The sequence below is a fragment of the Pistacia vera genome, unplaced genomic scaffold, assembly GCF_008641045.1.
Source record: "Pistacia vera cultivar Batoury unplaced genomic scaffold, PisVer_v2 Contig414, whole genome shotgun sequence".
In the NCBI taxonomy this organism is placed as follows: Eukaryota; Viridiplantae; Streptophyta; class Magnoliopsida; order Sapindales; family Anacardiaceae; genus Pistacia; species Pistacia vera.
Genome location: NW_022196240.1, coordinates 328,025 through 342,081, shown reverse-complemented (window position 1 = coordinate 342,081; position 14,057 = coordinate 328,025). Strand labels below are relative to the sequence as shown.

The window sequence follows — 14,057 nt, the reverse complement described above, 5'->3', positions numbered from 1 at the left end:
AACATGTGCACCTTTTCAATCATCATTTGCTTTAACTAGTTAAATATATATAAAATTGATAATTATTTCTATATTTTTTTAAAAAGAATAAGAAAAAAATCAATTAAATATATATCTTAAAAATTCATGAAAGCTTAGTATCATTAATGAGAACAAATTTCTAAATATGTAAAATAAAAATACTTATATTAGATTTTTCTGAAAATGACGGAGATATATATTTAAATTAAAAAAAATATAAAAACCTATATTATTTTAACAATTTTAAAATTAACAATGACGGAAACATATGTTAACAAATTTTAAGTATGTAAATAAAAAATACTTCTATTAGAATATTAAAATGTTAATAGCAAACTTATAAATTGTTGTCTCTTGTTTGTTTAAGTAGAACTGCACTCATATCTATATAGAAAATTCATGTGTTATTAATTCTTAACTTGCTTCTCTCTCTCTTTTGTTTTTGTTTTTCTTTTTATTTCAAGGAACTGAAGTTGTTGAAGGCATAATACTCAATTTTCTGAAAAAAGATTCATTGTTGTGCTAAAGCATTTTCGAAAATATCAATCTAAGATTACTCAAGATCCGCAATGTTCAACTTCCAGAAGGCCTTGATTACCTTCCCAACACTGAGTTTACTTGATTGGGAAGGATATCCTTTAAAATCCTTACCAACAAATTTGCGTTTGGACAGAATTATTGAGCTGAAATGGATCAGAGCCACATTGAACAATTGTCACAGGAATAACTGTAGATTATTCAATTACACTATCCTATTTTAATTTTATGAGTAAATACTAATATGAAATAGTTTTATATGTTAAAGTGTATACATATAGTACAGCTATCATCATCTATAGAAATCTATTTATGTTCTTTTATGTTTAATAAATATGGAAAATTATGACATCCCACATTTTGCTAACTTTTTTTTTCTTTTTTTTTAATAGCCTTTCAACAATTGGAATCCATCAGTTTTGAAAAGTGTAAGTGCCTCATCAAAACACAGATTTCACATTTGCCCCAATCATCAAAAATGTGATTCTTAAAAGATGTAAAATGTTGCGTGAGATTCACCCGTCTTGTTGGTTCACAAAAAGATTACTCATTTGGATATGACATTTTGTGTAAGTCTTACAACTCTACCAAACCAGATTCATATGGAATCTCTAAAGAACTTTCTCTAGGTTTGTGCTTCAAATTGGAGAAGTTTCCAGAGATTGTAGGAAGTATGGATTGTCTACGTCACATTTGGTTAGATTCAACTGCTGTTAAAGTACTGCCAATGTCAATGAACTTTTGAGTGGACTTGAATTTATGTTTGGCAGGCTGCAAAAATCTTGTGAGTCTTCCAGTCAATATAAATGGTTTGAAATCTCTTCAAAAACTTGAACTTTCTGGATGCTCCAAACTTGATAACTTGCCAGAGACTTTGGGGCAAGTTGAAAAGCTATCGACACTTCATGTAGGCGGAACTGCGATAAGACGACCAATGGAGTCCATTTTTATGAAGAATCTTGCAGAGTTAGATTTGATGGATGCAAAAGACCGCATCAAACTCATGGTCTTCATCTCCTCAAGACTTTTAGATTGCCCACTTTGTCGGTTGTGTACATCTTTAACAAGATTATATCTCGCTGACTGCAATATGGAGGAAAGGGATATTCTTAATGACTTTTTCGATAGCTTTCCTTCATTAGGGGAATTAGAACTAAGCAAAAACAAATTTGTGTTCACTACCTGAAAGCATCAATCATCTTTCTAAGCTTGAACTTCTCGCTTGAACGGTTGTAAGAGACTTCGATCTTACCAGAACTTCATCCAACCTATATCTATTAACGTAGATGATTGTGTTGCACTGGAAACAACATCAAATGCATTAAGTTTATGTAATTCCACGTTGTTAGAATTTTCATGTCTAAATGCTTGAAATGATCTGCTGCAACAATCAGGCATCTTCAATGCCCAGAGAATTCCTTAAGGTCCGTGTCTTTCTCTTCTCTTCTTCATCTTTTGAGTAAACATTATTGTACAACTTTTCTCTTTTTTTCTGAGTGCAGGCAATGTCAAAGCCAACAAACGAGATAGGATTCCTCCTCTGTCGATAATCAATTTGGGATGGTTATTCCTGGAGGTAAATTCCAGAGTGGTTCCAACATCAGAGTGAGACTTCTTCAATTAAATAGAAAGGCCTCTAGATTCTTGTGATAACAAGATGGTGGGATATGCTGTTGCTGTGTTTTTTTGTCCATGAGCATCAGCCTATCCTTGTTAGGATTAATTGCCGAGTGATCAATATCGATTTAGTTAAAGAACGTGTGATTATTTTGAAAAGACTTGCGGCAAGGCTATGAACAACATCTTTGGCTGTTCTTTTTTCGGCTGAAGAACTCAATCAAGATTTTATGAGCTTTCTTGCACAAGATTATCCGGATCAGAGGTGAAGAGTGTGGGATACCTCCAGTATATGAGAAAGAATTAAAAGAGTTGAAGCCAAGGGCAAGAAATCAGTAGCTCTAGTTTTGGAATCATATGAGTTGGATGAAGATTTTCTTGGATCAACGGGGATGTTGACATATGATGGGGTAGAAGACGAAGATGAGAGTTATTTTCAGCTGATGACGAACTACCAAAACCTAAAAGATTGAGGAGCTCATAAGTTGACGTGTGGTAATAATTTTTGTTATGGGCTGTTGTGAACTTTCTGTTTTTTGCATTGGGCTTTGCTATAACAACCTAAATATGGATTATTTGCCATGGGAGGCGTGGGATCCTTATTCCAAGTGGAGACAATTTTTTTTTTTCTCTTTTTATACTGTTAAACAAATTAATAATTAATAATTAAAATATATGGAATTATTTATATTTCTTAATAATTTCTGGATTTAAAAATAATATTATAAATATTTTCAATTGATTTTTGTATATTTAATTTATTTATATTTCAAATTATAATATTATATTGAATGATTAAAAAAAAAAAAAATCATGGTAGGAAAATAATTATTTATTGGGTCAAGATATTGTAACTTAATTTTTTAAATGTTAGTGTATCAGTATACAAATTAGTATGAATAAAAATCTTGTTAACTGCTTTACTTATTTATTTATGAATGTAATAACAATAAAATTAAAAGTAAATAAGAAAAAATCCCTAGGTTCTCAAATCTACGTATGCAAAAAGATGACATCAACGTATACGATGACTTTGGTGGAATAGACATGATAAGCAGCAGGTTGGAGCATAAGAAGGTTCTTATTGTTATAGATGACGTGAACAATCCAGAGCAATTACGAAAATTAGCTGGCAAGCATGATTGGTTTGGCATGGGCATTGGATCATAATAACATCAAGAAACAAACGATTGTTGCTATCCCATGAGGTAAATGAGTTTATGAGGTGAGAAATTAAATGATGATGAAGCCCTCCAATTATTATTTCAAAAGCCTTTAAGAAAACTCAACCTCAGAAAGTTTTAAGAAGCTATCCAAACGTGTTGTACAGTATGCTAGGTCTTCCCTAGCTCTTGAAGTTTTGGGCTCCTTTTTGTGTGGAAGAGAAGTTCAAATGGGAAGATGCATTGCAAAGACTAAAAAGAGAATGTGACGAAGTACTGAAAGTACTTCAAATAAGCTTTGATGAACTAAAAGAATCAGAGAAAAAAAATTTCTTGATATAGCGTGTTTCTTTAAAGGAGAGAATAGATTATGTGACAAGAATTCTTAAAAGTTGTGATTTTTCTCCAATTGTTGGAATAGATGTTCTAATCGAGAAATCGCTCATAATTATTTCACATAACCATACATTGTGGATGCCCGATTTGTTACAACAAATGTGTCAAAAAATGTTCAAGAGAGAGTGCCCGGAGAGCCTGGAAAACGCAGTAGATTGTGGATGGAAGCAGACATTCGTCGTGTATTGACAGAGAACACGGTAAGCAATTCAATTTATTATAATCATGTGCCCTTTTCATCATCATTTGCTTTAACTAGTTAAATATCTATATAAAATTGATAATATTTTTATATTATTTTGAAAAAGAATAAGGAAAAAAATCAATTAAATATATATCTTAAAAATTCATGAAAGCTTTTAGTATCATTAATGAGAACAAATTTCTAAATATGTAAAATAAAAAAATTATATTAGATTTTTCTGAAAATGCGGAGATATATATTTAAATTAAAAAAATATAAAAAAACCTATATTATTTTAACATTTTAAAAATAACAATGACGGAAACATATGTTTAACAAATTTCTAAGTATGTAAAATAAAAATACTTCTATTATATATATTAAAATGTTAATAGCAAACTTATAAATTGGTGTCTCTTGTTGTTTAAGTAGACTGCACTCATATATATAGATAAATTCATGTGTATTAATTCTTAACTTGCTTTCTTCTCTCTCTTGTTTTTGTTTTTTTTTTTTTATCAAGGGAAATGAAGTTGTGAAGGCATAATACTCAATTTTTCTGAAGAAAAGATTCATTGTTGTGCTAAAGCATTTTCGAAAATGATCAATCTAAGATTACTCAAGATCCGCAATGTTCAACTTCCAGAAGGCCTTGATTACCTTCCCAACTTGAGTTTACTTGATTGGGAAGGATATCCTTTAAAACCTACCAACAAATTTGCGTTTGGACAGAATTATGAGCTGAAATGGATCAGAGCCACAAGAACAATTGTCACAGGGGATAACTGTAAGATTAATTCAATTACCTCATCCTATTTAATTTTATGAGTAAAATAACTATATATGAAATATTTATGCTTTTTATTGTTTAATAAATATGGAAAATTAGACATCCCACATCTGTCTACTTTTTTTTTTCTTTTTTTTATAGCCTTTCAACAATTTGGAATCCATCAGTTTTGAAAGTGTAAGTGCTCATCAAAAACCAGATTTCACATTTGCCCAAATCTCAAAAATGTGATTCTTAAAAGATGTAAAATGTTGCGTGAGATTCACCCGTCTTTGTTGGTTCACAAAAGATTACTCATTTGGATATGACATTTGTGTAAGTTTACAACTCTACCAAACCAGATTCATATGGAATTTAAAAGAACTTTCTCTAGGTTGGCTCAAATTGGAGAAGTTTCCAGAGATTGTAGGAAGTATGGATTGTCTACGTCACATTTGGTTAGATTCAACTGCTGTTAAAGTACTGCCAATGTCAATTGAACTTTTGAGTGGACTGAATATTTTATGTTTGGCAGGGCAAAAATCTTGGAGTCTTCCAGTCAATATAAATGGTTTGAAATCTTTCCAAAACTTGAACTTTCGGATGCTCCAACTTGATAACTTGCCAGAGACTTTGGGGCAAGTTGAAAAGCTATCGACACTTCTGTGGCGGAACTGCGATAAGACGACCAATGGAGTCCATTTTCTTATGAAGAATCTTGAAGGTTAGATTTTGATGGTGCAAAGACCGCCATCAAACTCATGGTCCACTCTTCCTAAGATTTTAGTTGCCCACTTTGTCAGGTTTGTGTACATCTTTAACAAGATTATATCTCGCTGACTGCAATATGAGGAAAGGGATATTCTAATGACTTTTTCGATAGCTTTCCTTCATTAGGGGAATTAGAACTAAGCAAAAACAATTTTGTTTCACTACCTGAAAGCATCAATCATCTTTCTAAGCTTGAACTTCTTCGCTTGAACGGTTGTAAGAGACTTCGATCTCTACCAGAACTTCCATCCAACCTAATATCTATTAAGTAATGATTGTGTTGCACTGGAAACAAAACATCAATGCATTAAGTTTATGTAATTCCACGTTGTTAGAATTTTCATGTCTAAACTGCTTGAAATTGATCTGCTGCAACAATCAGGCATCTTCAATGCCCAGAGAATTCCTAAGGTCAGTGTCTTTCTCTTCTCTCTCTTCATCTTTGAGTTAAACATTATGTACAACTTTCTTTCTTTTTCTGAGTGCAGGCATGTCAAAGCCAACAACAGAAGAATGGATTCTCCTCTGTCGATTAATCAATTTGGGATGGTTATTCCTGGAGGTCAAATCAGAGTGGTTCCAAAATAGAGTGAGACTTCTTCAATTAAAATAGAAAGGCTCTAGATTCTTGTGATAACAAGATGGGGGATATGCGTCTGCTGTGTTTTTTATGTCCATGAGCATCAGCCTATCCTTGTTTAGGATTATTGCAGAGTGATCAATATCGATTTAGTTAAAGAACGTGTGATTTATTTTGAAAAGACTTTGGGCAAGGCTATGTCAGACATCTTTGGCTGTTTATTTTCGGTGAAGAACTCAATCAAGATTTTATTGAGCTTTCATTTGCACAAGATTATCCAGGATCAGAGGTGAAGAATGTGGGATACATCCAGTATATGAGAAGAATAAAAAGAGTTGAAGCCAAGGGCCAAGAAATCCAGTAGCTTAGTTTTTGGAATTCATATGAGTGGATGAAGATTTCTGGATCAACGGCGGATGTTGACTATGATGGGTAGAAGACGAAGATGAGTTATTTTTCAGTGATGACGAACTACCAAAACCTAAAAGATTGAGGAGCTCATAAGTTGACGTGTGGTAAAATTTTTTGTTATGGGCTGTTGTGAACTTTTGTTTTTGCATTGGGCTTGCTATAAAATAACCTATAATATATGGATTATTTGCCATGGAGAGGCGTGGGACTCCTTATTCCAAGTGGAGACAATTTTTTTTTTCTCTTTTTATACGTTAAACAAATTAATAATTATAATTAAAATATATGGATATATTTATTTCTTAAATAATTTGGATTTAAAAATAATATTATTAAATATTTTCAATGATTTTTGTATATTTAATTTAATTTTATATTTCAAATTATAATTAATTGAATGATTAAAAAAAAAAAAAAATTCATGGTAGGAAAAATTATTTATTGGGTCAAGATATTGTAACTAAATTTTTAATGTTAGTGTATCAGTATACAAATTGTATGAATAAAAATCTGTTAACTGCTATTACTTATTTTATTATGAATGTAATAACAATAAAATTAAAAGTAAATAAGAAACAATCCCTAAGGTTCTCAAATTCTACGTATGCAAAAAGATGACATCAACGTATACGATGACTTTGGTGGAATAGACATGATAAGCAGCAAGGTTGGAGCATAAGAAGGTTCTTATTGTTATAGATGACGTGAACAATCAGAGACATTACGAAAATTAGCTGGCAAGCATGATGGTTTGGCCATGGGGCAGTTGGATCATAATAACTCAAGAAACAAACGATGTTGCTATCCCTGGAGTAAATGAAGTTTATGAGGTTGAGAAATTAAATGATGATGAAGCCCTCCAATTATTCATTTCAAAAGCCTTTAAGAACATCACCTTCAGAAAGTTTTAAGAAGCTATCCAAACGTGTTGTACAGTATGTAGTGGTCTTCCCTTAGCTCTTGAAGTTTTTGGGCTCCTTTTTGTGGAAGAGAAGTTCATAAATGGGAAGATGCATTGCAAAGACTAAAAAGAGAATGTGACGAAGATATACTGAAAGTACTTCAAATAAGCTTTGATGAACTAAAAGAATCAGAGAAAAAAATATTTCTTGTATAGCGTGTTTCTTAAAGGAGAGAATAGAGTTATGTGACAAGAATTCTAAAAGTTGTGATTTTTCTCCAATGTTGGAATAGATGTTCTAATCGAGAAATCGCTCATAATTATTTCACATAACAATACATTGTGGATGCACGATTTGTTACAACAAAAGTGTCAACAAATTGTCAAGAGAGGAGTGCCCGGAGAGCCTGGAAAACGCAGTAGATTGTGGATGGAAGCAGACATTCGTCGTGTATTGACAGAGAACACGGTAAGCAATTCAATTTTATAATATGTGCACCTTTTCAATCATCATTGCTTTAACTAGTTAAATATCTATATAAAATTGATATATTCTTTATTATTGAAAAAGAATAAGGAAAAAAATCAATTAAATATATATCTTAAAAATTCATGAAAGCTTTTAGTATCATTTAATGAGAACAAATTTCTAAATATGTAAAATAAAAATACTTATATTAGATTTTCTGAAAATGACGAGATATATTTAAATTAAAAAAATATAAAAAACTATATATTTTAACAATTTTAAAATAACAATGACGGAAACATATGTTTAACAAATTTCTAAGTATGTAAAATAAAAATACTTCTATTAGATTATATTAAATGTTATAGCAAACTTATAAATTGTTGTCTCTTGTTGTTTAAGTAGACTGCACTATATCTATATAGATAAATTCATGTGTTATTAATTCTTAACTTGCTTTCTCTCTCTCTTTGTTTTTGTTTTTTCTTTTATTTCAAGGGAACTGAAGTTGTTGAAGGCATAATACTCAATTTTTCTGAAGAAAAGATTCATTGTGTGCTAAAGCATTTTCGAAAATGATCAATCTAAGATTACTCAAGACCGCAATTTCAACTTCCAGAAGGCCTTGATTACCTTCACCACAACTTGAGTTTACTTGATTGGGAAGGGTATCCTTTAAATCCTTACCAACAAATTTGCGTTGGACAGAATTATTGAGCTGAAAATGGATCAGAGCCACATTGAACAATTGTCACAGGGAATAACTGTAAGATTAATTCAATTAACTATCCTATTTTAATTTTATGAGTAAAATAACTATATATGAAATATTTTGCTTTTTATGTTTAATAAATATGGAAAATTATGACATCCCACTCTTGTTAACTTTTTTTTTTTTTTTTTAATAGCCTTTTCAACAATTGGAATCCACAGTTTGAAAAGTGTAAGTGCCTCATCAAACACCAGATTTCACATTTGCCCCAAATCTCAAAAATGTGATTCTTAAAAGATGTAAAATGTGCGTGAGATTCACCCGTCTTTGTTGGTTCACAAAAAGATTACTTTGGATATGACATTTTGTGTAAGTCTTACAACTCTACCCAAACCAGATTCATATGGAATCTCTAAAAGAACTTTCTCTAGGTTTGTGCTTCAAATTGGAGAAGTTTCAGAGATTGTAGGAAGTATGGATTGTCTACGTACATTTGGTTAGATTCAACTGCTGTTAAAGTACTGCCAATGTCAATTGAACTTTTGAGTGGACTTGAAATTTATGTTTGGCAGGCTGCAAAATCTTGTGAGTCTTCCAGTCAAATAAATGGTTGAAATCTTCAAAAACTTGAACTTTCTGGATGACTCCAAACTTGATAACTTGCCAGAGACTTTGGGGCAAGTTGAAAAGCTATCGACACTTCATGTAGGCGGAACTGCGAGATAAGACGACCAATGGAGTCCATTTTTCTTATGAAGAATCTTGCAGAGTTTATGTTTGATGGATGCAAAAGACCGCCATCAAAATCATGGTCTTCACTCTTCCTCAAGACTTTTAGATTGCCACTTTGTCAGGTTTGTGACATCTTTAACAAGATTATATCTCGCTGACTGCAATATGGAGGAAAGGGATATCTTAATGACTTTTCGATAGCTTTCCTTCATTAGGGGAATTAGAACTAAGCAAAAACAATTTTGTTTCACTACCTGAAAGCATCAATCATCTTTCTAAGCTTGAACTTCTTCGCTTGAACGGTTGTAAGAGACTTCGATCTCTACCAGAACTTCCATCCAACTAATATCTATTAACGTAGATGATTGTGTTGCACTGGAAACAACATCAAATGCATTAAGTTTATGTAATTCCACGTTGTTAGAATTTTCATGTCTAAACTGCTTGAAATGATCTGCTGCAACAATCAGGCATCTTCAATGCCCAGAGAATTCTTAAGGTCAGTGTCTTTCTCTTTCTCTCTCTTCATCTTTTGAGTTAAACATTATTGTACAACTTTTTCTTTTTCTGAGTGCAGGCAATGTCAAAGCCAACAAACAGAGATAGGATTCCTCCTCTGTCGATTAATCAATTTGGGATGGTTATTCCTGGAGGTCAAATTCCAGAGTGGTTCCAACATCAGAGTGAGACTTCTTCAATTAAAATAGAAAGGCCTCTAGATTCTTGTGATAACAAGATGGTGGGATATGCTGTCTGCTGTGTTTTTATGTCCATGAGCATCAGCCTATCCTTTGTTTACGGATTAATTGCAGAGTGATCAATATCGATTTAGTTAAAGAACGTGTGATTATTTTGAAAAGACTTGCGGCAAGGCTATGTCAGACCATCTTGGTGTTCTATTTTTCGGCTGAAGAACTCAATCAGATTTTATGAGCTTTCATTTGCACAAGATTATCCAGGATCAGAGGTGAAGAAGTGTGGGATACATCCAGTATATGAGAAAGAATTAAAGAGTTGAAGCCAAGGGCCAAGAAATCCAGTAGCTCTAGTTTTTGGAATTCATATGAGTTGGATGAGATTTCTTGGATCAACGGCGGATGTTGACTGATGGGGTAGAAGACGAAGATGAGAGTTATTTTCAGCTGATGACGAACTACCAAAACTAAAAGATTGAGGAGCTCATAAGTGACGTGTGGTAATAATTTTTTGTTATGGGCTGTTGTGAACTTTCTGTTTTTGCATGGGCTTTGCTATAACATAACCTATAATATATGGATTATTTGCCATGGGAGGGCGTGGGACTCCTTATTCCAAGTGGAGCGACATTTTTTTTTTTCTCTTTTTATACTGTTAACAAATTAATAATTAATAATTAAAAATATGGATATTATTTATATTTTCTTAAATAATTTCTGGATTTAAAAATAATATTATTAAATATTTTCAATTGATTTTTGTATATTAATTTAATTTTATATTTCAAATTATAATTTATATTGAATGATTAAAAAAAAAAAAAATTCTGGTAGGAAAATAATTATTTATGGGTCAAGATATTGTAACTTAATTTTTGAAATGTTAGTGTACGGATACAAATTAGTATGAATAAAAATCTTGTTAACTGCTATTTACTTATTTTTATTTATGAACATAATAACAATAAAATTAAAAGTAAATAAGAAACAATCCCTAAGGTTCTCATTGTGAAATTCTTTTAAGAAAAAAAAAAAAAAAAGGAGGCTATTTTAGAATTTTTCACCTAAAGCTGGCACTGGTGTAAAATCATTATATTACAGCTTTAAACCAAATCTCTCTTCATGGATCTATTATTTTAAAAGTTATTACAATTTAAAAACATTTTGTAATAGAAAATTATAAACTTATTCAATGATAGGTATGACCTATCAAAATAGCTAATTACAAGCCTACGTTTAAGGCCCAATAAAAAGGCAACACTACCAGGCCCAATACAAGATTGATATTTTAAGTTTTGATTTATTTGCTTATTTTAAAAATAAAAAAGATAAAGATAAAAATTAGAGTGAAACACCTTACTAATGAATACGACCAAAACATATAAGATATATGCATACATTTATCACAGTCTAGACCAAATTAAGTAGATATTAGGTGTGACATTTCATAACACTTCGATAGAAGAGTAAAATGTTAGTTAAATACTATTATGAGTCTTTAAACTTTCAAAAACGTGTTTAGGGTTGAATCCCAAAAGCAAAATCTAAAGGACAAAAATCTAAAGCGCATAATATCTAGCAACTCTCATGAATTTCCAAATAATGGGTGAGTAAGAAACAAATTAAAACATACAAACTATAGATTAATTAGACTACCATAAGAAACAAACTACAAACTATAGCTTAGCTAATAAATAGATTCTAACAACTGTAATATTAATAACAAAAAACCAATGTTCTGAAAGTCGGATTAGACCAATCGATCGGACCGGGAATTGGCAGCCTCTCTGGTTGGATTTAGGTTTCAGGGGATTCTTGTTATATTTTAAAACTACAGAGATTAATGTAACTAAGGCTGTTTTTACAATATTTCAAAACTTTGGGGACTAATTGAATTTTTTAGGCAGTTTAAAAAATATATTAAATTTTTAGGGGTATTTTCTCTTTTTATACTATTAAACAAATTAATGATTAATAATTAAAATTTATGGATATTATTTTATATTTTCTTAAATAATTTCTGGATTTAAAAATAATATTATTAAATATTTTCAATTGATTTTTGTATATTTAATTTAATTTTATATTTAAAATTATAATATTGTATCGAATGATAATAAATATTTTTGCACATAGTATGAAACTAATTATTTATTAGATTAGGATATTGTGACTTGAATTTTTTACTTAATTTTTAGATACATCTTATAAACTGTCTATCATTATTGATCTATTTTGTCATCGTTAGATTAAAAATGATGAATGATTCACAAAGAGTGTCAAAAAATTAAATTAAAATTTTAAGTCACGGTATTCTAACCTTTACTGTTTATTTAAGGTATAAAATCATAATTATAATTAATTTTTTTAATGAATATATCTCCCATTCAAGTTTATTAAAATTAATTACAAAATAAATATCATAATTATTGATATAAATAATGCAAATATTAAAAAAAATAAGATGAAGAAAATGCTGCAGAGTATTGTTCATCATATTGTGTACACCTTCAGGCTGGCTAAGATTGTATTGTGAGATCATTCCGCACGCCGTAATTCGACCATGCAATCTCATATTTAGAAGCACCGCATCTAGCATTTTTCCTCCTACGTTTTCGAAGTAAATGTCAACGCCCTCAGGAAAGCACCTGGAAAAAAAAAAAAATGAAACTTTCTGAGTTTCCATATTTCTTGATAAACTGAAAGAGTATATGAAATGAAACTTACCTTTTCAAAGCTGCATCCAAGTCTTGCTCCTCTTTGTAGTTGAAAGCATCATCGAATCCGAAATTGTTCTTCAAAATTTCAACCTTAAGTATTGTACAAGTGATTGTCACAAGAATTAGTTAAGCCGAATTATTGCAAAGTAATTGAATGTTTAACTACAACAAACCAGATAACTCTGGCTGACTTTGGACAAGTAGATTAAAGGAGTAATTTCCTGGAACGATTGGCTAACCTTTTCTTTGCTTCCAGCACTTCCAACTACGTAGCAGCCCATTAACTTGGCAAATTGCCCAACCAGTTGACCAACAGCGCCTGATACTGCTGAAATGTATACATTTTCTCCTTTCTTAGGAGCAGCTAATTCATAGAAACCAGCCCAAGCAGTAATACCAGGCATGCCTATACACAAAACAAAACAAAAATATAAACAATACATTAAATATTACTGTATTAGTACTGCTTGATTGGCATCCGAAAGTGCAAAAAAGGTATTTAAAATAGAGAACAACCCAAAGATTTTGTCAACAAAACATTTTAAACAAAAAGTCATTCTTTATTACGGCGTCATGAGTAAATTCATTCGTGCCCATTGCCTAGTAAAAGACAAAATTCTGTACTAGTTTAAAGAATTTAACTAATTTTTTTTCTTTTAAAAGTGAATAAACTTTGTGTTGACATTAAAAAGTTGAATTCAAGACGTACACAGCTAAGAATATTCATAAAAGCGAATACCAAATTATATATGGAAGGCATGCATGCAAATACAAGAAAAACTCACCAAGAATTCCAATATAATAGGACAAGGGAACATCAGTGTGATGGATTTTGAAGAGGCTTTGAGTGTTCTTAATGAGACTGTATTCTTCCCATCCAACAGCACCCCAAACCAAGTCCCCTTTCTTAAATTCTGGATGCCCTGAAGCCACAACTTTGGCCACTCCAAACCCTTCCAATGGCTACATTTTACACCATGCATATGCATCAACAGAAACAAGAAAGCTAGCATAAGAAACAAAACAAAAAAAAAAAAAATTCTTTATCAACAGAAACAAGATAGCTAACATAATATCAGCGCTAAAGGTATTCAAGGAATGCTTACCGATTCAACTGTGTAAGTTAAACCAGGAATTCCCAAATTCTTCCTGCGGTTCCCCATCATAGGATCACAAGACAAGTAAAGATTTTTGATAACAACAGCATTTGAACCTGGTTCTACTTTCAATGATATGGAACTTGTTTTCACCACCATGTCTGATTCTTTCGGAGCTCCATTGGCAAAGTGCTTCAATATCACTTGCTTGTTGCTTATCACTTCACTACCACTTGCCATTACTGCTTGTTTTGCTTTGCTTTAATTTTCCACAAGTCAAAT

The 14,057-nt window shown here is 31.4% G+C and overlaps 1 protein-coding gene across 1 annotated transcript; it reads right to left on the bottom strand.

Annotated features, from left to right (window-relative positions):
- Nucleotides 1-11,645: 11,645 nt before the first annotated feature.
- On the bottom strand, nt 11,646-14,057 carry LOC116142701 (2-alkenal reductase (NADP(+)-dependent)-like). The gene is made up of 6 exons (XM_031428115.1): nt 13,785-14,057; nt 13,464-13,641; nt 12,918-13,084; nt 12,686-12,768; nt 12,465-12,606; nt 11,646-11,666 (listed from the first exon to the last, which is right to left on the bottom strand). Exons 1-6 carry the CDS (start codon nt 14,013-14,015, stop codon nt 11,646-11,648), a joined length of 822 nt encoding a protein of 273 aa, XP_031283975.1. The 5' UTR covers nt 14,016-14,057.